The 24,540-nt window shown below is 27.8% G+C and overlaps 3 protein-coding genes across 3 annotated transcripts in view; 2 read left to right on the plus strand and 1 right to left on the minus strand.

The window, feature by feature from the left end:
• Positions 1–24,540, minus strand: part of LOC123268222 (LIM domain only protein 3-like) — a 156,573-nt gene that overhangs the window by 112,742 nt on the left and 19,291 nt on the right. The window lies entirely within an intron of this gene.
• LOC123268086 lies at positions 6,855–9,294 on the plus strand. Its single transcript, XM_044732969.1, has 5 exons — positions 6,855–6,875; positions 7,691–7,926; positions 8,027–8,253; positions 8,815–8,914; positions 9,000–9,294. Exons 1-5 carry the CDS (start codon positions 6,855–6,857, stop codon positions 9,268–9,270), a joined length of 855 nt encoding a protein of 284 aa, XP_044588904.1. The 3' UTR covers positions 9,271–9,294.
• Positions 10,011–12,870, plus strand: LOC123268087. Its single transcript, XM_044732970.1, has 6 exons — positions 10,011–10,246; positions 10,348–10,526; positions 11,810–12,042; positions 12,107–12,333; positions 12,414–12,522; positions 12,580–12,870. The coding sequence occupies exons 1-6, from the start codon at positions 10,120–10,122 to the stop codon at positions 12,851–12,853; spliced, it is 1,149 nt and encodes a 382-aa protein (XP_044588905.1). The 5' UTR covers positions 10,011–10,119; the 3' UTR covers positions 12,854–12,870.

Here is a 24,540-nt window from a genome sequence, read left to right on the forward strand (position 1 = left end):
CTTTTTTTTCCGTCAAATGGCAGTCTCGTGCCGAAACTCCCTTCCGTTCTTTCACTACTATACTTGTTCACGCTGTATTTACTCTCTTGTTTTCTTTTTATCGTTTATTCGTTCATTGGTTTGGTTTCGTGTCACTTCTTTTTTCTTTTTTTTTTTAGCTTTTTTTTCCACTGATTCGTTGTTTCTGGCTCTCTTCTCTGCTCGCTGAATAATAGTTTACGATTGACGATTTACTCCGGAAACGGAAGCGTCCAGGAGAATTCGAACGGGCCCGGTGAAACGCACCAGCAATTTTTTTCCGGGAAGATTGTTATTAGTTAAATCGAAAAGGAAACGAATCAACCATGAATTTTGTATCTTAATTTAGTTATGTTACGAAAATATTTATTTATAAACTTGATACTAAACTACTACACTGAAAAGAAAAATATTTTATTGCACGCCTCATAAGCGAAGCTGATGAGGTTGTGCTCTACACTCGTCTTACAAAAATCAAGCGATTTCTTGAACTAAAATTGTCTCTATTTATTTTCTATCGCACTTGTAGAACAATATTTACATATAAATGTAATGGAAAAACATTAGTTTCAACACTTATGACATTTTTAAAAGACATTTTGCTATTTAAATAAATAAAAAAAATGTTTAAAAAAATTATTCCGTGGACGTCCGGCTGTCAAATGTATGTATGAAAACTGGCGTGATCACGATAACTCCCGAAAAACTTAACTGATCAAGTCCATTTATTTTTTATACGCTTCAGTATGATTTAAAACTAAGTCCTTTCGAAGATCACGGTCTAATTCAATGTAGTTTATTTATAATTAGCAATAAACTAAAAATCCACTAACCGTTTGTATATCTATATCTATGTAAATAAGGTTCGTTTACAATACATGCGCAGTACCTTTCTTTTTTGGGTGGACAATGGCGCGAAAGATTTAAAAGTATTTGTATTTTATTTTAATCAATTTTATTCTGGAAAATGAGATTATGTGGCGTGCACTTTTGAATTTTCCAAACTTTTATCAACTCTTAAGTAGGGAGAAAATTTATCGTTCATGCGCTATCTATTGGAGATTTCTAAAACTAAATTTAGTCAAAAAAATTATATGGACATATAAAATTTACTCGGGACATGTTAAGAATTTTTTTTTTCGGTACAGTCAGTTATTAAGTTTTCTAAAAATTTTAAAAAATACATCAAAGCATGTAAAGTATATTTAAATTTGACGTTTCTATAAATATCTCGGTCATGTTGTGTTGGAAAATAAATAATACAATGGCTAGAGCGTGTAATTTATTATTAAATGGCTTTGATACTCGTTTTACATTACAAATAAAAACATAACACCTTTTTTATATTTAGAGTAAATACTGTTTGGTTAGGACGTAAAAAACGTAAGGCGTGCACTTTGGGATTGTCCAAATTTTTTAAAATAATGTTTTTTATTCAAAAATAAAATTATTCTGAAGATAACTCATTATATTGATTCAAGAATTTCTTGCCTTGAGTTTCGACATATTTTTAAAAGTATTCAAAATTTTTTTGACAAGATAGGTCGGTAAAATATTGGACCGACGTTACCGCGTATTTTAATCCAATAAAAATTCTTGGGCAAAGTATCAGTGTATCTTGTTTGAAAACAATCAAGTTCTTTAAATTTTTCAGAGAATTTGCTGCTCATTAAAGAGCTTTAATTTATTTATTAAAACCATGAATTTTTCAAACCAAGAAAAATTTAATTTTTTATAAAAATATATTTAATAAAAATTGATTGATATCTACGATGATTGTAGATATCTATAACTCTATCGTGTGTTAAATGAAATTATATTAATATAATATATATATTCGAGATTAACAATGAGACAGACAAAATGACAAAACGAGTAGGATCCTTGACAGTAGGATATTACTCATCATCAACCAAGAGAACGCGAGCTGCAGTAGACCAGGCCAGGATAACTAAATTGCTGGAACTAACGCCCGAGCAACGAGACGAATTTCTCTCACGGTTTAAACGGAAATGTATGCCGTCGTGTGCCAAAATGTCATTCTCTCACTTATATTACTAAAATAGATTCTAAGTGCTAAGAAATTAAATTAAAAACTAACAAAATCTTTAAAGATTTAATTAAAAACATTTTCTAGCAATTAGTTATGATTTCTGAGCGTGCACTGAGAAAAAAAAATACTTTTATTAAGAAAATGTTCTTGATACAAGAATTTATGTTCTTGAAAATTTTCAAGAATATATATTCTTAGCTCAAGAAATTGTTAAACTGATTGAAATAATTTTTACTTAATTTAAATAAAGCTATTCTTTTGTTTATCTATTTTCCGAAGATAAATATTGATGTTCTTCTCTTTAGAAATTAATAATTAATAATAATAGAATATTTGATCGTCAGCGAGTTTCTTCAACCAAGAAATTGTTAATTGAGTAAAAGTATTTTTTTTTCTTAGTGTGCAAGGACAGACAGTACAAGCTACTGTCTTTGAATAGAACCGCATTTTTCATAAACTTCTCTTCAAAATTAATATCTTGTCGAAATTATTCACAAAATTCCTGAATATTCATCAAGATAAACAAAAATCAATAGTACTGAAAATAAACCATCAACTCTAAAGTCAAGATAATTAGAATTATCGTGAGTTAGTACACATAAAATACCGTTGGATAGGTGAATATGACCTGTCACTCATGCTGTAGTCTCTTGCTGACTCGATGCAATTATAGAGCCCTAATTACACCCCCACCTGATAGCGCCAGCACCCCATTACCCTTTCCAAGCCCCACTAACTGTTCTCTCTCTCTCTCTCATCTCTACTATTACAGTCCTCTTGTAGTTCCTCACTCCACTGTGCGCTTCGGTTAATTAATTCCTACCTCATTAACAGTACAGCCCGAGTACATTCTCTTATTCTCTCAGCCGACCGAATCCTGATTATCAACATTCTTTTCTCTGATTTTCATCTTGAATAAATTATAATTAAATTCTACGACTTAAAAGTTTCAATTTGTAACCTGTGTCTGAAAAATTTCTTGACTGGAGAACAAAATTCTTGGCTCGAGAAAATTTTCAGGTGCCTGAAGGAAGACCGAAGTTGTGTTGGCCGAAGTAAAAATTTTTCATGAAATTCTATTCTTGGTGGAAGTCATTTTTTCTTAATTCAAATTATCATAAATACTTGATACAATAAATTTTTATATTTGATCAAGATTTTTAGATACTTTGGGGAAGCAGCGCCACCTACTTCAGCTGAGAGAAAAATTTTCTCACCTTGAGAAAATTTTTCTCGAGAATATTTGATACCCATTTTATATTATTTTAGCGTGCAATTGTACATATTGAATGAAAAAAAATGATGAAATATTATTTGATCTTCCCATTCGACATGTTAATCAATAAAAATATTAATGAAAATTTACTTCTATCTTTATATTTAATTTTTTGGAGCAAGAGAGAAATTTTCTCAAGACAAGAAAATTTACTTCTATCAAGAACTAAATTTTTTGGAACAAGAGACTGAATTTTCTCAAAACAAGAAGATTTTCTTGACTTAAATAAATTTTCTTGGATCAAGATACGTATTTCTTAAGAATATGTAGGACAGAAAATATTCAAATTTTTGACAAAATACTGAGACGCTTTTTGACCAAGTAATTTTTGAACAAAAAATCATTAAACTTGGCAGAAGTATGTTAATTATAGTCCTTCGTAAATTGATTCTTTTATTTTTAAATTTAATCATTGAAAAAAAATAACAAAATGATAAATAAATAGGTAGAGTTCGCGCGTAAAACTGCCTTATCTCCGGGCCCATCATATATTCAAGTAAATAAACTTTACTATAAAGAAATTACTCATAAACTTACAATCAATATAATCTTTGAGATTGATTTAATTTTTTGGTTAATCTTTACTTTAGTTTAGATTACTTATAAGACAGAATTATTAAAATGCAACTAGGTTTGAATAGAAAACTAATTATCAACAAAAAATTTCATTTACTATAGTAAATAAACTATAGTTTAATTTTTTTGAACAATGTTGGGAGTATTGACAGTCAACCTGATAATCTTCAGTGCATTTTATGTGTTTCAAATAAACAATCCGATATATTCAATTGGCATTTGTTATCACTAGTCCAAACTGAATTACCGACAACAGACTGTATTACATGTTCTTTAAGCAAGAGAATTAATTTTGTTGGAATAAGTGAAATTTCTTGTCAAAAAAAAAAATTTTTTTTCGCTCAAGAAAATAATTAGGAAGAAAAATATTTCTTGGCTCAAGTAAACCTTTTCTTCTGTGTAATCTGATAAGTGCATATGCAATTTTTGAGAGGGCCTAATATAAAAATTGGCTATATCAGGATATATTTAGCTAAATATGCCCATTTATCATTTTTTTATTGAATGTCGTATTGAAAATTTCCAACTGATGGTGCATGATCGCTAAATCTTGTCCTTACAAGAGAGTTAAGTTTCAGAAATTAAATTATAAAACATTATATTTTTTTTTAACTTACATTAATGTTACATTATTGTTTTAAAATTTATATTTTTTGAATTGTGGTAATATATGACTGATTGCACGACTAAAGAGTTATCAGTGTTGACGAGATAAATGAATATCCAAGAAACACAATATTACAATTGATTAATTAATTAACGATAATTAGTCAGCCGTTTTGATAATTTCATAATCAGTGAAACTCATAATTATAAATAAATAAATAATTAGCTCGGAGATAAATTAATTAATTCATCAGAACTGTGTCTATAGTTTTGACCTTTCAATTAATCGCTCGCTAATGATTGAACCCATCTTTTTTATAAATCCAAGCTTGAATTATAAATTTTTTTTAAATTATTTAAGAGAAATTTTTATCAAGCTCATTTTTAATTATCTATTAAATTGTTATCCCATTAATAGCGACTTTTTGGGTTTTAAAGTTTACCTAGAGTAAAAAAAGAGATAGCATGTAAGAATTCTTATTTTGTTGCCATTAAATACTACAATAAATTACCAAATCATCTGAAAACTCTTACACATAAAAATAAAACGATCAGAACAAAATTAAAATATTGGTTATTGTTAAATAAAAATAAACATTAATAATTTACGTCTAAATCTAATTATAAAAGTTACAAAGTAAATCAAAAATCTTCATAATTATACATAGTATAAAAATAAAGGAAAAAAAAAAAATTGTTTCTATATATAAAATTATGAATGACAGGAAAATGTATTATTTATAGTGAAGAAGCCTTTACCGGGCCTACGCACAGGTGTCTACAAACACCTCTATAGGGACATGCATTTATATTTCTATGATGTAATATGTATGTATATATGTTTTGTATCCTGGTATAAATAAAATAAAAAAAAAAAAAAAAAAAAAGTAGACTAAAAAAAATTAACAAAGTCATTTACTCTCTAAAAGTTTAAAAAAATCTAATTTGTCGAAATAAAGCGTTTAAAATTATTTTTAATTGTACTTAAGTTTTTTATTTCAAGTAAAATAATAATTTGTCCACGTGTTAGAATGATGACTGTTATTATAAAAGATATCAAGAATATAAATAGATTTACGTTTCCTCAATTACTTATAAAACGCATGGACAGCTATCCACGTTCTAAGTCATTTTAATTTCGTTGCAGTTCACATTTTTTTTTTTTTTTTTTTTTTTTTCAAAATTTAAAATCAATATCTTCACTAAATAAATATCCAAAAATTTATAAATGTCCATTCTTATCATAATTGTGTTTGTTATAACCATCAAATTCTCTGTAACGACACTAGTTTCTCTTAGAAGTTATGATTTCATCGAATGGCCAGTCGGTAATTTACACAAACTTTTATTAAATATTTAAAGTCTACTGTAAAAAAAAAAAAAAAAAAAAAAAAAAAAAAAAAAAAAAACTTGATTAAATAGAAAAACGTTTTTTTAACCAAAAAAAAAAAAAAAAAATAAATTTCTCAATTTAAAATTTCTTCCGCTTGATTCAAAATGTTCAAAGTTATTATACATTTTTTCTTTATAATCAAGTTCATTTCTTACTACTATATACTTGATAATTTAATTTTTTTCTGAATAAATAAATAATAATACTTCCGGTTCTTTAAAGGTTCCTTAACATATTTCAACAGTTTATACTCTGTAACTATCAATGAAGAACATTTGAATCGTCAAAAATTGTGTTCTGGAAAATGTAATCTGATTGATAAATCCAAAAGAATTTTTACAAACTCTTTGAGTTATCCAAACGAATGTCACGGATTAATTCAATCTTGTTGGCTTCACCAGGTAACGTATAAATTTAACCAAAAATATATTCAATAAGCAAATTTGCGCTGATAGGAGAGTTTACTATAACCATTAATAAATTGGTTTATTAATTTATTGAGTATAATCAATTATTTTTTTATTTTTGATGTAGTTTTTGATAAGCCACATGTAAGTGCCACATTTATTAGTAGTTAATTTATTTTTTATGACTGAATGTGTTAAATTTTTATAAAAAATCCCTTTTAATTTTTCTGACCTATTGAAATTTTATTTTATCTATTCAAAATATGAGAGAATAAGAAGTGTCTAACTATACAATTTAAATAACTATACAATTAAATTGTACAATTTAAACACTTACTTCTTATTTAAGAGTCGAAATAAATGTTTATTAACAATCAATAATTATTTATTAACCGTTAAATATTTTTTTTCTATAAACGGACATTCATCAAATGGTAATAAATGTTATTTAATAAATAATAAATATTCATAAAATTATCTAATGATAAAAAATCATTTATTAACAGTTAATAAAGCTTATCAGACATGATATTGGAAATCAATAAAGTCTTTTATCAGTGTGATGATTAATCATTATTTTCATTAATCACACGGAAAAAAGTAAACTGTAATAAATAACAGTCGATTTATAATAAGTAATGATCAACTGCTAAAAATTACCATTTCAAACAGTAAAATCGTGATTTTACTATTCACATTTAAATATTTACAATTTAAACGTTACAATTTACTGTTTACATGGAAGAAAATACTATTTCAAACAGTAATATTTGCTATGTAAATGTCTAAAATGTTAAAGTATAATAATTAAGAATTCAGACTTTGATATTTATCATTTCGTACTTAAAAAATGATCTTATGATATGTAAAAGGTTTAAAATAAAGTTAGTAAATTTCTAATACAAGCAACGTCAATATTTACAAAGTAAAATGGTTCATTTTAAACGCAACGCTAAAAATCAAACTGTAATTATTGACTTACTTGGACTGGTAAAATGTATATTTTAAAAGTATAATTTTTACCGTTTCAAATGTTAAATTCTCCCAGAGTGAGACCCCCTTCTCTTTCATCTGAGTTCCCCTTCTCCTCATAATATGGACTACATATTGAAATGGCAATTTTTACTGTTTGAAACTGTAATTTTTTAAGATGAAAGAGTCGTTATTCACTATAGTGACAGCTACTAATCACTTATTTTAGATATTAAATTATAAATTGTGGGTTTTATATTTTCTCCATTAAGTTCTGTAATATTTACATTTTTGCCACCCCAATGTCGGCTTTACTGTTTGAAACTATAAAAATTAACAGGAATCCAAATGAATATTACAGTTTACTTTTTTCCGTGTATCATATTTAGCAAAATGAAAAAAGACAGTCGGCTTGGGAAAACTATTCATTAATATTATTCAACATAAAATTATATGAACCAACTAAATATCTACAAAAGCGGATAAATAATGCTTTCTATAAATATCATCATACTGGTAATATTTGCAAATGTTTATGTGAGCGCACTTATAATCCGAAACATACTCCTCGCGGGGAATTACTCGATTCTATTTGTTTCGATCCCGTTTCAGTCAACGCCGGAAAGTAAGTTCAAATTTTTACCAAATCAGATTATCTAACAATTAAAATTGAATTTTTTGTTATTTCAATTTTCAATTTCTACCAAAAAATACTTTTTCTGCAGATTTGCAACCGGAGCAAGGTTTAGAGTTCATAAGAACAAAATTCACCTCGAACTCCAGCAAGGAATTTTGACTAATGGAACAATTGATCCGCAAACGGTTACATGGAAGGAAGCTACTGAGTGTAAATATTCAAAAAAGGTTATTTACAATTTTAGAAACGGTAGATATCAAGGCTTGAAAATCACGCTGGAAGATATTGTTTTACCGAATAATGTGGCCGTGACAGGTATGTAAACTAATAAGGAGTAATAAAATGATTTTTTTTAATTTTGCAAGTGACTTTTCTGCACAGAAAAAAAAATGTTCTTGAATCAAGTATATAATTTTGAAAAAATTAATATTCTTGATTTAAGGAAATTTTTCTTGATTTAAAGAAATTTTACTTGATTCAAGAATTTTTCGTCTTGATTCAAGACAATTACCCTCTTCAAAATTATATTCTTAGTACAAGAATTTTTCTCTTGAATCAAGTTAATTTTTTTTTTCAGTGTGAGAAAGTAAAATACTTTTAAAAATTAAAAATATTCATTATAAGATAATTCAGTTCTTCATATTAAATAAATATTTTAAATGTTAAACTGATATAAAAATTAACTCAATTCAAGTGAAAAATTATTGAACCAAGAAGATCTTTTTGAAAAATTTAATGAACTTTAATTAAGTAGAAAAATTGTTGATTTAAGAAATTATTCTTGATTCAAGTAAATTTTATTTAGTTTAAAAATTTTTCTACTTAATTCAAGATGATAAATTTGTTAACTACAAATAAATCTTTTAAATCAAACAGGTGTAACATTTGGCAAATCAGTACACGGACAGCGTATTGATGATAACGCTAACATCGATTCTAATCGGACGATAACTAAATCTTCAATGTGTAACGGAAAGTAATGATAATAAATAATAATTAATGAAAACTAAAGTAATTAGTTGATTAAAAAGAATGATTAAAAATCAATAATTGGCTTTCAGAACAAAAGATTTGGTTCACGTTTCTAATTTTCTCGTGGCATCGACGTTCTTTATAGGACAAAATCGAGTACTCAGCGAATCATGCCGACACCATATACTGTTTGGCGGAACTTCGGAAAAATATGATAATATCCAACATGTAGTTCCGTACATAGATTTGCAAGAAGTAACTACAGATCCTCCGGAACCGATTAATGGAATCGGCTGGTACTATAGAGGAACGCGTGGTTATGGAGGATTTTTGGCCCTACGAGTGTTCAAATATAGATAACATAACATTTAAATGTTAATTTAAAAAAAAAAAATAACAATAATAAAAAGAATTAGTTTGAGTCAAGACCTTTTGATCATACCAAATTTAACTATAGAGCTCATTTTATTATACATATACGCCAGTCACAAAATTTTAATTCTTCGAAGAATTCTTTGGAGATCTCCGTATAATAATAATTGAAATAAATTTTTTCACCAAATTTTAGAATTTTTTTATTGCATTTTTTTAATTTATAAAAAAAATTTTTTACTGAGAAAAAAAATATGAAATTATTTTTAATTTTTTTTCCAGAGAAGAAATTTATAAAATTAATAATTAATAGTTTGTCAAAACTATAATTAATAATTTGTTAAAATATTTTAAGAAGAAATTATAATTAAGTTAGCTGACATTGAAAAAATTATTATAAAAAAAAATTTAATTTGTAAAAAACTATAAATGTAATTTAAAAAAATGTTTTTTATTTCTAATTTAATAAATAAAATAAGAATAAAAAATGTCGGCTAACTTTAGTATTATCAAGAAGAAATATAAAAATTTTTATTTTAATTTTTCTTTCAAAATCTAAAAAATTTTTGGTATCAAAGTATTCTTGTAAAATTTTTAAAAATAAAGCAATAAACATTTAATTGCGCTCACTTTTACTACCTCAGACTGCGTTAATTGCTTTTTTATTCGAGGTGTATACACGTTTTTTATAGCTTTAAAAATATCACAATAATTTATTGTTGTAAAGAACCATTTAAAAAAACATCTACGTGGATCATTCCACATCATCATGACGTCTAGACGACATGACAGCTTTTATCAGTTATTAAAAATTCCTCAAGCTATCTTTACAAAACAATGGCAAATTTTTGGAATTGGAGCTTTGTCTTCAGTGTTACAGTAATTTTAGATCTAAAAATATCATCAGTGATACCACATCAATTTATTACGATAAGTAGAGGTGACCCGAATATCACACAACCAGGTAATTTAATCTCAAATAATCCAAATTTTTTTACAACTAATTAATTTCCTTTTTAATTTAATTTTTTTTTAATTTAATTTAATTTTTGCTTGAACGTCAAGGTACATTTGAGTTTTTCAACAGTATTCACGGAATTGTTATCAATGAAGAAAATTTGAATGATGAAAAATTTTGCACTGGAAGCTGTGATCACTTTGATACAGAAAATAGAAACCGATCATCTTTTTTGAGTTATCCAAATGATTGCAACGGACGACTACATTCTTGCTGGCTTTATGAAGTAAGAAATTTATCAAACTAGAAAATCTAACGCGCTTTTGTCAAAATTTTTATTATCGACAATTTAATTAATAAATACACTGAGAAAACAGTTTGTTTGGCTCAAATGCGCAGATTTATTTGAAATAAATTAAAAATATGTATTTAATGTTAACAAATTTCTTCCATTCAAATATATATTACTTTGAATCAAATACTACTTCGTTTTGGTTTATTTAACTGAATCGACTCATTTATTTCATTTAAATAAAGATTTGTTAACTATTAACAAATCTCACTTTAAGTAAATTACGCTTGGTGTCGCTATACGGTCGCCACTGTTATTTCTCGACGTGATTTGTAAAAAATAAATAATGAGAATTAACTCATTTTACAAATGTGTTTGTTTAATTTTTATAGAAATAAATAAAATAAAAAAAAATATATATATGCTTAGACAAATATATGTATTGGAATAGTTAACTATAATAGACATTAATAATTATGATGCTGAAGTTAGCAGACAGCTGTCAATTTTTTTAATTTTTTTTATTACAGATTAACGATAAAAAACATATTTAAAAAAAAAATTTGCACTTGTAATTTTTTTTTAATTTTTAGACGTGGAATTTTTTAATTAAAATTTTATTATTATAAAAGTCCTAAAAATTGACAGATGTCTGTTAATTTATGAAATTTAAGTTAGCCGACATCTAAAAATTTTTAGAATTTTTTTTATTGAAAAAATTGTTACAAAAGAAATTTTTTATTAAAAAACTTCATTCGTAAAAAACTTTTTTTTTTTTTTTTTTTATAATTTTAACCCCGCTTTTCAGACTTCTGTCTCGATGGGGGTCCGGCCGAGACCGGAAGGGGACTCCAGGCTGATCGGTACATTAAGTTTGGCAGAATAAGTTTGGCGGTATTAGTTAACAAATCTGATTTGGTTGAAATATATCATTGTTAGCACCTAAGAAATATTTGTTAACTATAAACAAATCTGGATTTCATTCAAATATACTGTAACTTTGTCTCAAATAAATCAATTTATTTGTATCAAATAAATATTACTTGTGATATTTAAATAAGAGATTTATTTATAGTTAACGAGCCTCATTTCATTTAAATGAACTGTTTTCTCAGTGTATTTTTACAAATTTTACTCATAAATATTTAACCGTTGCCAATGTGGTCACCATAACAACCAAAAGCGACAACAATAAAAACGTCACATCAAAGTTTTAATAAAGGATAAAAACAAATAACTCAAAAATTGACATTAATACCTTGAATTTTATATTTTAGAAAACTCAAAAGAGAAAAGATGCGTACACAAATCACTACTTAATTGCAATTTCGATGGGCAATCGTTACAACGGATTTTTAGAGCAGAATATAGCTAAGTCTTACAACACTTTCATCCATACTGGGAATATTTGTGGCTGCTTATGTGAACGTTCTTCTAACGACAATTTTACTCCTCGTGGTAAATTACTCGACTCGTTTTGTCTTGATCCTGTTGTAGCCTATGAAGGAAGGTGAGCATTATTATGAATTGGTTAATTAAAGGAAATCATTTGACAAAAATAATTGATTTTTTAGAGCCGTAACTGGTGCTCGATTTAAAAGGTACGACAACAGAATACATCTCCAACTTCAGCAAGGAATCTTGGTCAATGGAACGATTGATCCAACAACAGTAAAATGGAAAGTTAAAAGTAGTTGTAAGAATGCACAAAAAGTGGTGTATAACTTCAAGAATGGTCAATACGAAGGTTTAAAAATTATTTTGGAAGATATTATTCTAAAGGAAAAAACAGTCGTCACAGGTTATATTTATAAAAATAACAATTAATGTGTTGTAATAAAAAGTAAGACTAATTTGAACTTTAACAATTTTATTAAATAGGTGCTCTGTTTGGATTTGCTGTTTATGGGCTAGATATTGATGAGTATGGCAATATTAATCGTAAAAAAAAGACGAAAATCGGATTCAATCAATGCGATCACTTTTCCAGGTTTGATTATTTATAATAACTAAAATTCTCAAAGAAACTCTATGATGGCTTTTGCAGAACTACTGATATATTACGTCAACGTCAAAGTCTTGTGCCACCTACTTCATCTGTTGCGAGTAACATAGAAAGCAAAGGTCCATGCAGCTATCACGTATTATTCGGTGGAACATCATTCGAGATGGATAAAATACAACATATTGTTCCTTTCATAGACATGCAAGAAGTTGTAACACAGCCACCGAAACCAATTCATGGAATTGGTTGGTTTCATAAAGGCTATCCTGGCACCAGTGGATATTTATCTTTGAAAGTTTTTGTTGAAGAGGATTAATGATACCAATATTTTCTTGTGTGACTAAACAATTGTAACAATTTAAAATAACATTATTTTTAAATAAATTATGATTGATTTTGATGGAAGCTAACGAGCTCTTAATTAAAGATATAGAATTTTTTTTTATTTAAGTTAAGGACTATTTTTCATTAATCGACTATACATACATATATATATACAGAAAGCAAAATTTCTTGACTAGAGAACAAAATTTTTGGCTCAAGAAAATTTTCGAATGCCCGAAGGAAGACCGAAATTGTGTTGGCCGAAGTAAAAATTTATTTTGAAATTTTATTTTTGGTGAAAGTAATTTTTTCTTAAATCAAATTATCACAAATACTTGATACAATAAATTTTTATATTTGATCAAGATTTTTAGATACTTTAGGGAAGCAGTGTCACTTACTTCAGCTGATAAAAAAATTTTCTCACCTTGAGAAAATTTTTCTCTTGAATATTTGATACCTATTTTATATTATTTTAGCGTGCAATTATACATATTGAATGAAAAAAAAATGATGAAATATTATTTGATCTTCCCATTTGACATGTTAATCAATAAAAATATTAATGAAGATTTACTTCTATCTTTATATTTAATTTTTTGGAGCAAGAGAGAAATTTTCTCAAGACAAGAAAATTTACTTCTATCAAGAACTAAATTTTTTGAAGCAAGAGGCTGAATTTTCTCAAAACAACAAGATTTTATTGACTTAAATAAATTTTTCTTGAATCAAGATACGTATTTCTTAAAGCAAGAGAATTAATTTCGTTGGAATAAGTGAAATTTTTTGTCAAAAACAAATTTTTTTTTCGCTTAAGAAAATAATTAGGAAAAATATTTTCTTGGCTCAAGTGAACCTTTTCTTCTATGTAATTACAATAATATTAGAGCGCCAAAAAAAAATTTTTTTTGTTATTAAACTTGAAATTCAAATTAATTAAAACATAGAGATCTATAATAATTTTAAAAAATTTTTTATAACTAAACTAGTGTACAATTTAAGACATGTTCTTTTGGTTTCACAAAAAATTTTTTTTAATTCTTAAGCTTAAAATATTATTGCAAAGTCAAAAGTACATATAAATGTCTGTAAACAATACTCGAACCAATAAATTCGGCTCTTCGAAATAATTTTTTTGGATCAAAATAATCATGTTGGAAAAAAATCAACGATTTTTTGTTCAATGTAGATTTTATTAATGAATTTGAATGACTTGTACAGAAATCAACAATCAATCAGATGGTATGCATGACTAACAAATCTATTGATGCCCGGAAACAAGATAAAAAACGTCCATTCTGCAGCAAGATTCGTTTAGTATTGTATGGGTATGTCGAAATAGAGTTAAATGATTGCACACGTGGCGTAACCTTAAACGAATTATTTAAACGACTGAAAGTGATGCGTTGACAGGGTGAGTTTTAGTGTATGCTCGATCACCATGCAGAATCCTCTCCCTTACCGGCCATTACACCTCCCCAGCCTTCAATCCGACAACCCCATGCGCTTCTTCAGTCTCTCGGCCCCTCGGCTGTCTTTTTATTCCCTTCATTACACCAGAAACCCAGGATACCCCGACAGAGCTCCAAACACTCAAGCTCCACTCTACCATTCAAATCAACAATCGAATAAAAAACAAATATGATTATTTCATCAGCAACCGCCAGTCAAAAGAATTATTCTATCAACTCCCAAGAGCTTTCTTCTAATTACGCCAATTGCGGGGTTTTGAATTCTGTGTTTTTGATACAAAAAAAAATTTTAATTGATTGAACAAAGAAGAATTTTTAAAACAATATTTATCCTGAAGATGTTTTTTTTGTAAATATATTAGTAACTTTTTTTTTGCATGGAAAATCAAAAAATCATTTGACCCAAAAATCTTGTAGGGGATGCGAAAAAAATTAAATTGGTAAATTTCAATTATCTATTTTATACATTAAAGTATTCCAGATCTTAACCCGTTGAAGACATACGTCGAAAAAATTACGTTGAGGACACACGGGGTTTAGTGGACTCCACTCAGCAAAACAGTTCTAATTCATTTTCTATACGGAAAAAAGTAAACTGTAATAAATAACAGTCGATTTATAATAAGTAATGATCAACTGCTAAAAATTACCATTTCAAACAATAAAATCGTGATTTTACTATTCACTTTATAATATTTACCATTTAAATGTTACAATTTACTCTTTACATGGAAGAAAATACTATTTCAAACAGTAATATTTGCTATGTAAATGTCTAAAATGTTAAAGTATAATAATTAAGAATTCAGACTTTGATATTTATCATTTCGTACTTAAAAAATGATCTTATGATATGTAAAAAGTATAAAATAAAATTAGTAAATTTCTAATACAAGCAACGTCAATATTTACAAAGTAAAATAGTAAATTTTAAACGCAACGCTAAAAATCAAACTGTAATTATTGACTTGCTTGGACTGGTAAAATGTATATTTTAAAAGTATAATTTTTACTGTTTCAAATGTTAAATTCTCCCAGAGTGAGACCCCCTTCTCTTTCATCTGAGTTCCCCTTCTCCTCATAATATCGACTATATATTGAAATGGCAATTTTTACTGTTTGAAACTGTATTTTTTTAAGATAAAAGAGTCGTTATTCACTATAGTGACAGCTACTTATCACTTATTTTAGATATTAAATTATAAATTGTGGGTTTTATATTTTCTACATTAAGTTCTGTAATATTTATATTTTTGCCACCCCGACATCCGCTTTACTGTTTGAAACTATAAAAATTAACCGGAATCCGAGTGAATATTACAGTTAACTTTTTTCCATGTATGTGATGTATTGACTTATAATTGGCACCAAACTTTATTATAACATTCCTTCTAAATATCTTAATAGTTATTTTTAATTTCTAATAATTTAAAAATACTGAAAAATCGTTTAGAAAAAAAAACTTACGAAATTTTTTCCATCCCCATAACTATTAAATCAAATCGATCTATTTTTAAAATGATTCTAAGTTAAAAAAACCGCAAAATCTCTTGCTTTTAGCTTCAATAGTACAAATCAGGATAGAAATATCTCAACTTATTTGCAAATAAAAGTGTAAAAGAGAATCGAAAGAAGGACCAAGCCTGGAAAAGACGACACAACGAGTGAGTTAAGGAACACGGAAAAGCACTTCTGGACTCTTGACGTGTCCCAACGTATCCGGCGTACTATCATCACTATTATTCGCTACCACCCAATTCTATATACCCTTAACTTCTCCAGCTTGAGCCGTTGCCTCGTTTGGATCGTCCATAGAATGTGATACCAGTACCAGCAGAGGTTTTGGACTTTTCTCTGGAGTTTCCCACCTTTCAGTCCACCTTGGGAAGATAATACATTAATTTTCCATTGTCATAGACATACATTGTGATCGATCGTTTTTGCTACATTACCACAGAAAACTTTTTGCATTAACTGATGTTACTTTTAGACTGTATAGTACTTCTCATCCCCGATCCTGATGCGAGTCATATCATGAATGCAATAATGCTTTTAAACTTTTTAAATTAAATTAATAAATACTACTCCCACTTCTACTCTCTTGTGTGTTTGTGCTCGCAATGTACACCGTGGATGTTCTATATAAAAAGAATATTAATTTAGCGGAATTAAAAGTCCTTTTTTTATTTAGTTTTGGTACAGAACGATGCGTCATAATCAGACGGTCAAGTTACTTAGCCTCGAGCTGAATATAAGGGGTCGCTAAAAGGAGTCGAATTGGAGGGAGTTGAAGAAGAGACCGAGCTAAAAAGTGTGCAAGTGGAGTCCTTGTGCTTAAGTTAATTAACTAATTAGCGAATTTAATCGGATGACGCATGCGCGTCTCGGGGGATACAAGTAAACCCTCTTAAGCAAAAGAGCCACCCGCTCTTGTCAAGAGACAAGCTTAATGTAAGGCTGGGGGGCTGAGAAATAGAAAAGAGATGCCGAATTTTTTTTTTTTTTATTGCTCGGATCGCTAGATGGATTTTTTATTCAATTAAAGAGACGGTAATGGCGGCCAGTTTTTCTTGAGAGAAATAGCTGGTGATAATTTTTTTTTTTTAATTAATAAATTCATTTGATTGCTCTAAGAAAAATATTAGTAATTTTTGTCTGTTAACCCGTTGAGGACACACTTTGAGGCAATTTTAAATTTAGGAGATTTATAAATGAGACAGTCTCATTTATGACTGATTTCATTGATATTCTTGAAGGTATTTCGATTTTTTTGTTGTAATAATTATAATAAAAAAGTTTTATGACAAAAAACTAAATCTTTCTATATTATTTTGCATGTTTGAATGCCTTATTCTCATTTTAAGCGACTGACCGAATTTCGTAACTTTAAACTTCAGAATAAATATTTTTTTATTTGATATCACACGCAGAAAAAAATTTTGTTAAAATAACCTAAGATATGATCTAGCAACAATTGCATTTGTTAATATGGGGATAACAAACTATATGTTAAAATAACAAAATTTAGGTTATAGCAAGTTATTGATATGTTATAACAACTTTACAATTTGGTTACTATAGTAAAATCTTTAAGTAGATTCGACAAAATAATTTAGTTGATATAACAAATTTTTTTGTTGAAACAGCAAAATTATTCTATTAAAACAGCAAATCAATTTGTTACAGTAAATTTTATAAGAATCCATAATTTAAAAGTATGCTATAATCAACGATATCTGATTTGGAAAATATTTTAGCAACGAATTAGTTTTGTTACTGCAATAAAATGATTTCGTTAGGACAACAAATTGATTTGGTGATTTAACAGACCGGTTTGTTAGTAAAACTTAAAACATTTTGTTAATGCTAATGGATTTGTTACTATAACTACACTTATTTGTTACCAGAACATATTTTTCAATTATCCCGTCTTTTGTTATTTCAACAAAATCGTTTTTATGAGTGCATAAAAATCCAAATTTCTGCGACCGATTGGAGCTCAGCTGACTTTTGAAAATTAAGAAAAATATTAAAATTTTTGTGTTAAATTCATGAATTTTTAAGTTACAATTGTGTAAGATTTTGTGTCACTGTTTGTAATCGAGGTTGCAAAATTTTTAATTTTTAATTAAATTGAAATAATATATTAAATCGTCGAATTCAAATTTTTTAAAGGTGATAGTTTGCATTAAGAAATTAATTTTAATGATGAATAACATTTTTTTACTACAAAAAAAAATTAAAATTAGTGAAAAACTAGTAGGTTCAAGAGAAATATTTCTGATTCAAAAATAAAATGGTTTTAAAGAGAACTTCAAGATTTTTTCATCTTAAAACTTGTTTATTTAATGGAGAAAAATTAGAAATCTGAGAATCAATTGATTAATCCGAAATTTTTTGTAAAATATTTGCTTTTATAAATTAATTTTTTGTTGATTCTGAAAAGAATTAAAAAATTTATCATTATAATATTTCACAATGCAAAAAACACTAATTAAAGTAAAGTTTTTTAAAATAAAGTACCGACTCAAATATTAAAAAGTAACGCGACCTAGAGTAAACTATAAAATCTAAATTGGATTTCTTGAACAAAAAAAAATCACAAGCACACTTGTCATGGATACGGGTGTAATTGATCTCTCTTATAGAGGTGTTATTACCCATAATATGCTAGATAATTGAGATAAATAGAAACGTATGCCCGTATGAGTAAATACCAAGGATTTAATTTACTAATGGCCCTCATATCCTTGGATTTGACCACCAGATGCGGGTCAAAATTGTCAATTCAAATGAACAAAAGTACCATTTATATACACTAATAGAATGATTTGTTAGTATTTAAAAAAATTTTTTTAATCTATACTAATAAATAGAGAGCCAGTTTTTTTGTCCGGTTATACTGCGAAAACTACTGAACCGATCGGAATAATTATACTTGTAACATAAGATGCAGCGTGTTTCAGAGAAGGTTTTAGTAAATGATATGGTGGTGATTACTTATCCAGAACCTATATTTTTTTGACTTAGAAATAATGAATTTTTACTGCAACTAAATTTATTCTATTTGATTGTCATTTGTTTAAAATAAATTTTTTAATTCTATTGGTCATGTTTATATACTAGGCAGATTTCTTCACTTATGAGACCTGCAATTTCTTTAACTGAAACTTTCAATGCTCATTACAAATTTTTTTTTCATATCAGTTATTATTCATTTTTGTAAGAAAGACACGGGAATGTCATAATAATTGCACATTGAAAGTTACAATGAATATTAGCTAGAATAATTACATGGATAAAAGGTGCATGCCAATTCGATAGAATTGGGAATCTATGCAAGTCAAAACAATACTCTAATTAAATTTCAAGTCTAGATCTAAAAATGCAATTCTTTGAAGCGCCCAGCGAAGCTGGCGAGTAACAGCTAGTCTATACTAATAAATGGCGAGTAGGTATTTTTGTCCGGTTATACTGCGAAAACTACTGAGCCGATCGGAATAATACTTAAACCATGAGATGCAGCGTGTTTCGGAGAAGGTTTTAGTATATGATATGGTGGTGATTACTTATCCGGAACCTATATTTTTTTGACTTAGAAATAATGAATTTTTACTGCGACTAAATTTATTCTATTTGATTGTCATTTGTTTAAAATAAATTTTTTAATTCTATTGGTCATGTTTATATACTAGGCAGATTTCTTCACTTATGAGACCTGCAATTTCTTTAACTGAAACTTTCAATGCTCATTACAAATTTTTTTTTCATATCAATTATTATTCATTTTCGTAAGAAAGACACGGGAATGTCATAATAATTGCACATTGAAAGTTACAATGAATATTAGCTAGAATAATTACATGGATAAAAGGTGCATGCCAATTCGATAGAATTGGGAATCTGTGCAAGTCAAAACAATACTCTAATTAAATTTCACGTCTAGATTTTAAAATGCAATTCTATAAAGCGCCCAGTGGAGCGGGCGAGTTACAGCTAGTATTTAATAAATGATTTCTTAATCAAAATTATAAAATAAATATTTCTCAATAATTGAGAAATATAAAAATGAAAATATGAAGGGCTCGAGAGATGAAAATGAGCAGGTTTAATTACAGTAAAGTCTTATAGAGGATTACGTGTAACGCGTATGGTAATTAATCAACATTAGCATGCATTACTCGAGTACTCTCAGCAGCGAAGGTTGCAAGTGGGAGGGAGACAGAAGCAGGTGAGTGGCGCGTGGCCGTTAATAGGTAAATTTCGGGAGGGGAGTGATGGGGGTAACTTCGACAACTCGATATCAAGGCGCTTGTCCTCCATGTCCCACTCAGCCGCAGTATGTCCTCGTTGCGAACTAATTAGAGGCTACGAGCCGAGTTTAGTAGGTAGTAAGACAGCCGCTAGTTGGTAGGCGAAGAGAGACACAGAGAAAGAGAGAGAGAGAGGGATTGTCTGTCTGCAACTCGTTAGAGGGTGTCCAAGTGCGATGATATGAGCCTAGACCGGTTGTTGGGTGTCTAAAGCCCTGGCTCTGTAGCCTTGAGAATGATTCCAGGATCGATAACTACTCCGATTAATGGATCTGATGCTCCTATCGTGTGAATGCCCTGTCTCGATTGCTCTACCTTCATACTGTACTCTGTACTCACTAATCGATTGTCGATGATACAGACAAATCATAGCTGGTCTATTATTATATTATTAATTACATAATTACGAGTTAATTTGTTCTTTTTTTTTTTTTTTTGTGTAATGTACTGTAATCTGGTTGAATGAAGTAAAAAATTAATTTCGGCAAAAGCTTTGGAGTGTAATTATATTAGTTTAATTTGATATTAATGTAATTGTAAAATTCGATATTTAATTAGGTGGAATAATTAAGGTAATTACGCTGATATATTACTGAGGAATTCGTGGCAAGTGGAGAGGAGTAATGAAATTAAAATTTTATATTTCTGTATTGAGAGGAAGAAATTTAACTATTTTAATGAGTTTATTGCACGCCAAGGAGAATCCAACGGGCCCGGTGAAATGCACTAGCAATTTTTTTCCGGGAAGATTGTTATTAGTTAAATTGAAAAGGAAACGAATCAACTATGAATTTTGAAGCTTAATTTAGTTGTTACAAAAATATTTATTTATAAACTTGATACTAAACTACTACACTGAAAAGAAAAATATTTTATTGCACGCCTCATAAGCGAAGCGGATGTTGTGCTCTACACTCGCCTTACAAAAATCAAGCGATTTCTTGAACTAAAATTCTCTATTTATTTTCTATCGCACTTGTAGAACAATATTTACATATAAATGTAATGGAAAAACACTAGTTTCAACACTTATGACATTTTTAAAAGACATTTTGCTTTTTAAATAAATAAAAAAAATGTTTAAAAAAATTATTCCGTGTTTGTCCGACTGTCGAATGTATATATGAAAACTAGCGTGGTCACGATAACTGCCGAAAAACTTAACTGATCAAGTCCATTTATTTTTTATACGCTTCAGTATGATTTAAAACTAAGTCATTTTGAAGATTCATGGTCTTATTCAATGTAGTTTATTTATAATTAGCAATAAACTAAAAATCCACTAACCGTTGGTATATCTATATCTATGTAAATAAGGTTCGTTTACAATACAAGCGCAGTACCTTTCTTTTCTGGATGGACAATGGCGCGAAAGATTTAAAAGTATTTGTATTTTATTTTAATCAATTTTATTATGGAAAATGAAATTATGAGGCTTGCACTTTTGGATTTTCCAACTTTTTTAAAAAAATGTCCTTTATTCAAAAACAAAATTATTCTGAAGACAACTTATTATCTTGATTCAAGAATTTCTTGCCTTAAGTTTCGACACATTTTTAAAAGTATTCAAAATTTTTTTGACAAGATAGAACAGGTCGGTAAAATATTGGACCGACGTTACCGCGTATCTTAATCCAATAAAAATTCGTTGAAAAAATTTGTGGAGAGTCAATATTGATGATTGATTAATGATCTTGAATCAACTAAAAAGGCTCATGGTTTAAATAAATATTTCTTGATTCAAAAATGTTTTTTCTTCATAAAATTCGATATTTTAAGAGAAGATAGATGGAAAATCTATTAATTATTGAAATTAATTATGATTATAAAAACAACATTTACTATCGAACATCAAACACAATTATTAACGTACACCGACATGAATTATCGTAATTGGAAATATAATAGACACATAAATCGCTGTTGTCAAACGAGCAACTAATAAATCCGCTTGCTCTAACAAGGCTAATTACATTTATTTATTCATTCGGTACAGATTATTGTATCGATTTGCTCTCAATTTCATATCCATGGGATTCAAAAATTTTTAATTTTAAAGCTCTAAAATAGAATCACTAAATTAATTAATTTTATATATAAATAGCATTAATAAGAGAAATTATTTTGATAATACAGGTTAAAGTTATATTATTCAATGACAACTATATATATATATATATATATATATATATATATATATATATATATATATATATATATATATATATATATATATATTTATATTTTATGATTAATTGATTAATAAATAAATATATGCGAAAGAAAATTTTTTTTTGTGGAAAAAAAAATTATTTACAATTTTGACAATACAAATAATGAATATTATACCGTCCACTTGGTAATTAAAAATGAAATAAATTAACTAAAAATAAAAGAATCTCCAATACAGAGTAACTCGCACTTGAAAAGAGTCATTACGATTTTATGATCAAAGACTAACTAAGATGAAGCGAATAATAAATAGATACCCGACTAATTGCCGTCTCTTTGTACAATGATAGAGCTTAAAAAAAAAAAAAAAAAAAAAAGAAAGCAGTAACCCAAAGCCGAAACTGAAAGACGGATAAAAAAAAAAGTATAATTGGCGCAGTACAAACAGCGATAAAGTCCCTCGGCTAACACTCATTTGTATAATATTAATTGAAATCAAACATCCGGCTGTCTCAACGGCATTGGACTCGGTACGAGTTTTCTATTAAACCTTTTTATTTTATTTTATTTGTCCTGCACTTCTATATTTATCCTTCCTTGATTATTTTAGTTTTTTCAAACTACTTTGAGCCGCGGCGGTTTCGATCCGGGTAAAAACGAGGTCCGCGACGACGCCACATGTCGACTGCATCTGTCGAGCCCACAGGCAACTCAATCGTGTTTGCATAATATCCAATTATTCACTACGTATATATTACCGTTGTTATAATTATTATTATCATCTCAGGTCAATTGAACCACACGGAGATAAATTTATGTTAACTAAGTAAATCGCGGTTATTAATTTCGCAGCTGGACTATCAAACACTAACTAAGTTATGCGAATAATCAACAGTAACAACCGAGGCAGAAAAATAATTGAAGATTGATAAAATATTAATAAAAAATTATTCGTAAATTTTTTATTGAACATCTTTAATTTTTATTTTTTTTAATTATTTATTTTACCAATAAAAAATAAAAAAAATAATTTAATTAAGAAATAAATAAAGTTTTTCTTATTAAAATATATAATTAAAGAAAAATTCAGTAGAAATTATGTAAAAAAAAAACTAAACTGATTCAAGAAAAATATTCAAGAAAACTCGAAGGAAAAAATTCATTTTATTGTTTCAAGAATTTTTGTTTTCAAGTTCCTAGACTAGAAATTTTGAAAGTCTCTTTAAGTGCACAGAAAAAAAAGTTCACTTGAGCCAAGAAAATATTTTTCTTCCTAATTATTTTCTTGAGCGAAAAAAAAATTTTTTTTTTGACAAGAAATTTCACTTATTACAACTAAATTAATTCTTTTGCTTTAAGAAATACGTATCTTGATCCAAGACAATTTATTTAAGTCAGGAAAATCTTGTTGTTTTGAGAAAATTCAGCCTCTTGCTCCAAAAAATTTAGTTCTTGATAGAAGTAAATTTTCTTGTCTTGAGAAAATTTCTCTCTTGCTCCAAAAAATTAAATATAAAGATAGAAGTAAATTTTCATTAATATTTTTATTGATTAACATGTCAAATGGGAAGATCAAATAATATTTCTTTTTTTTTTCATTCAATATGTATAATTGCACGCTAAAATAATATAAAATGGGTATCAGATATTCAAGAGAAAAATTTTCTCAAAGTGAGAAAATTTTTTTCTTAGCTGAAATAGGTTGCTCTGCTTCCCTAAAGTATCTAAAAATCTTGATCAAATATAAAAATTTATTGCATCAAATATTTATGATAATTTGAATTAAGAAAAAATGACTTCCACCCAGAATAGAATTTCAAGAAAAATTTTTACTTCGACCAAAGCAACTTTGGTCTTCCTTCAGGCACCCGAAAATTTTCTGGAGCCAAGAATTTTGTTCTCCAGTCAATAAATTTTTCTTTCTGTGTATTTTTGGATCAAAAAAAATTCTCTTTGAATTAAAAATAATTATTTTTCATTACAGGTGTAAACAACTTTCTTTAGTATAACTTAAGAAAATGGAAAAACGCCAAAAAAAGTACTGTTACATAAGTTAAGTCGAAAGACCGTTAACAAGCAATCTAACTAATATATGTATGAAATTATGTCGTCAAACATATACCATAGTATTATCTATACTTAGATATATGTGTACATCTATATAGATGGAGATGATCGTCAGCAAATTTCGCGCGTTAATTAGATCGACGAGGCGTAAAATA

Source organism: Cotesia glomerata, linkage group LG6 (assembly GCF_020080835.1).
Source record: "Cotesia glomerata isolate CgM1 linkage group LG6, MPM_Cglom_v2.3, whole genome shotgun sequence".
Classification (NCBI taxonomy): domain Eukaryota; kingdom Metazoa; phylum Arthropoda; class Insecta; order Hymenoptera; family Braconidae; genus Cotesia; species Cotesia glomerata.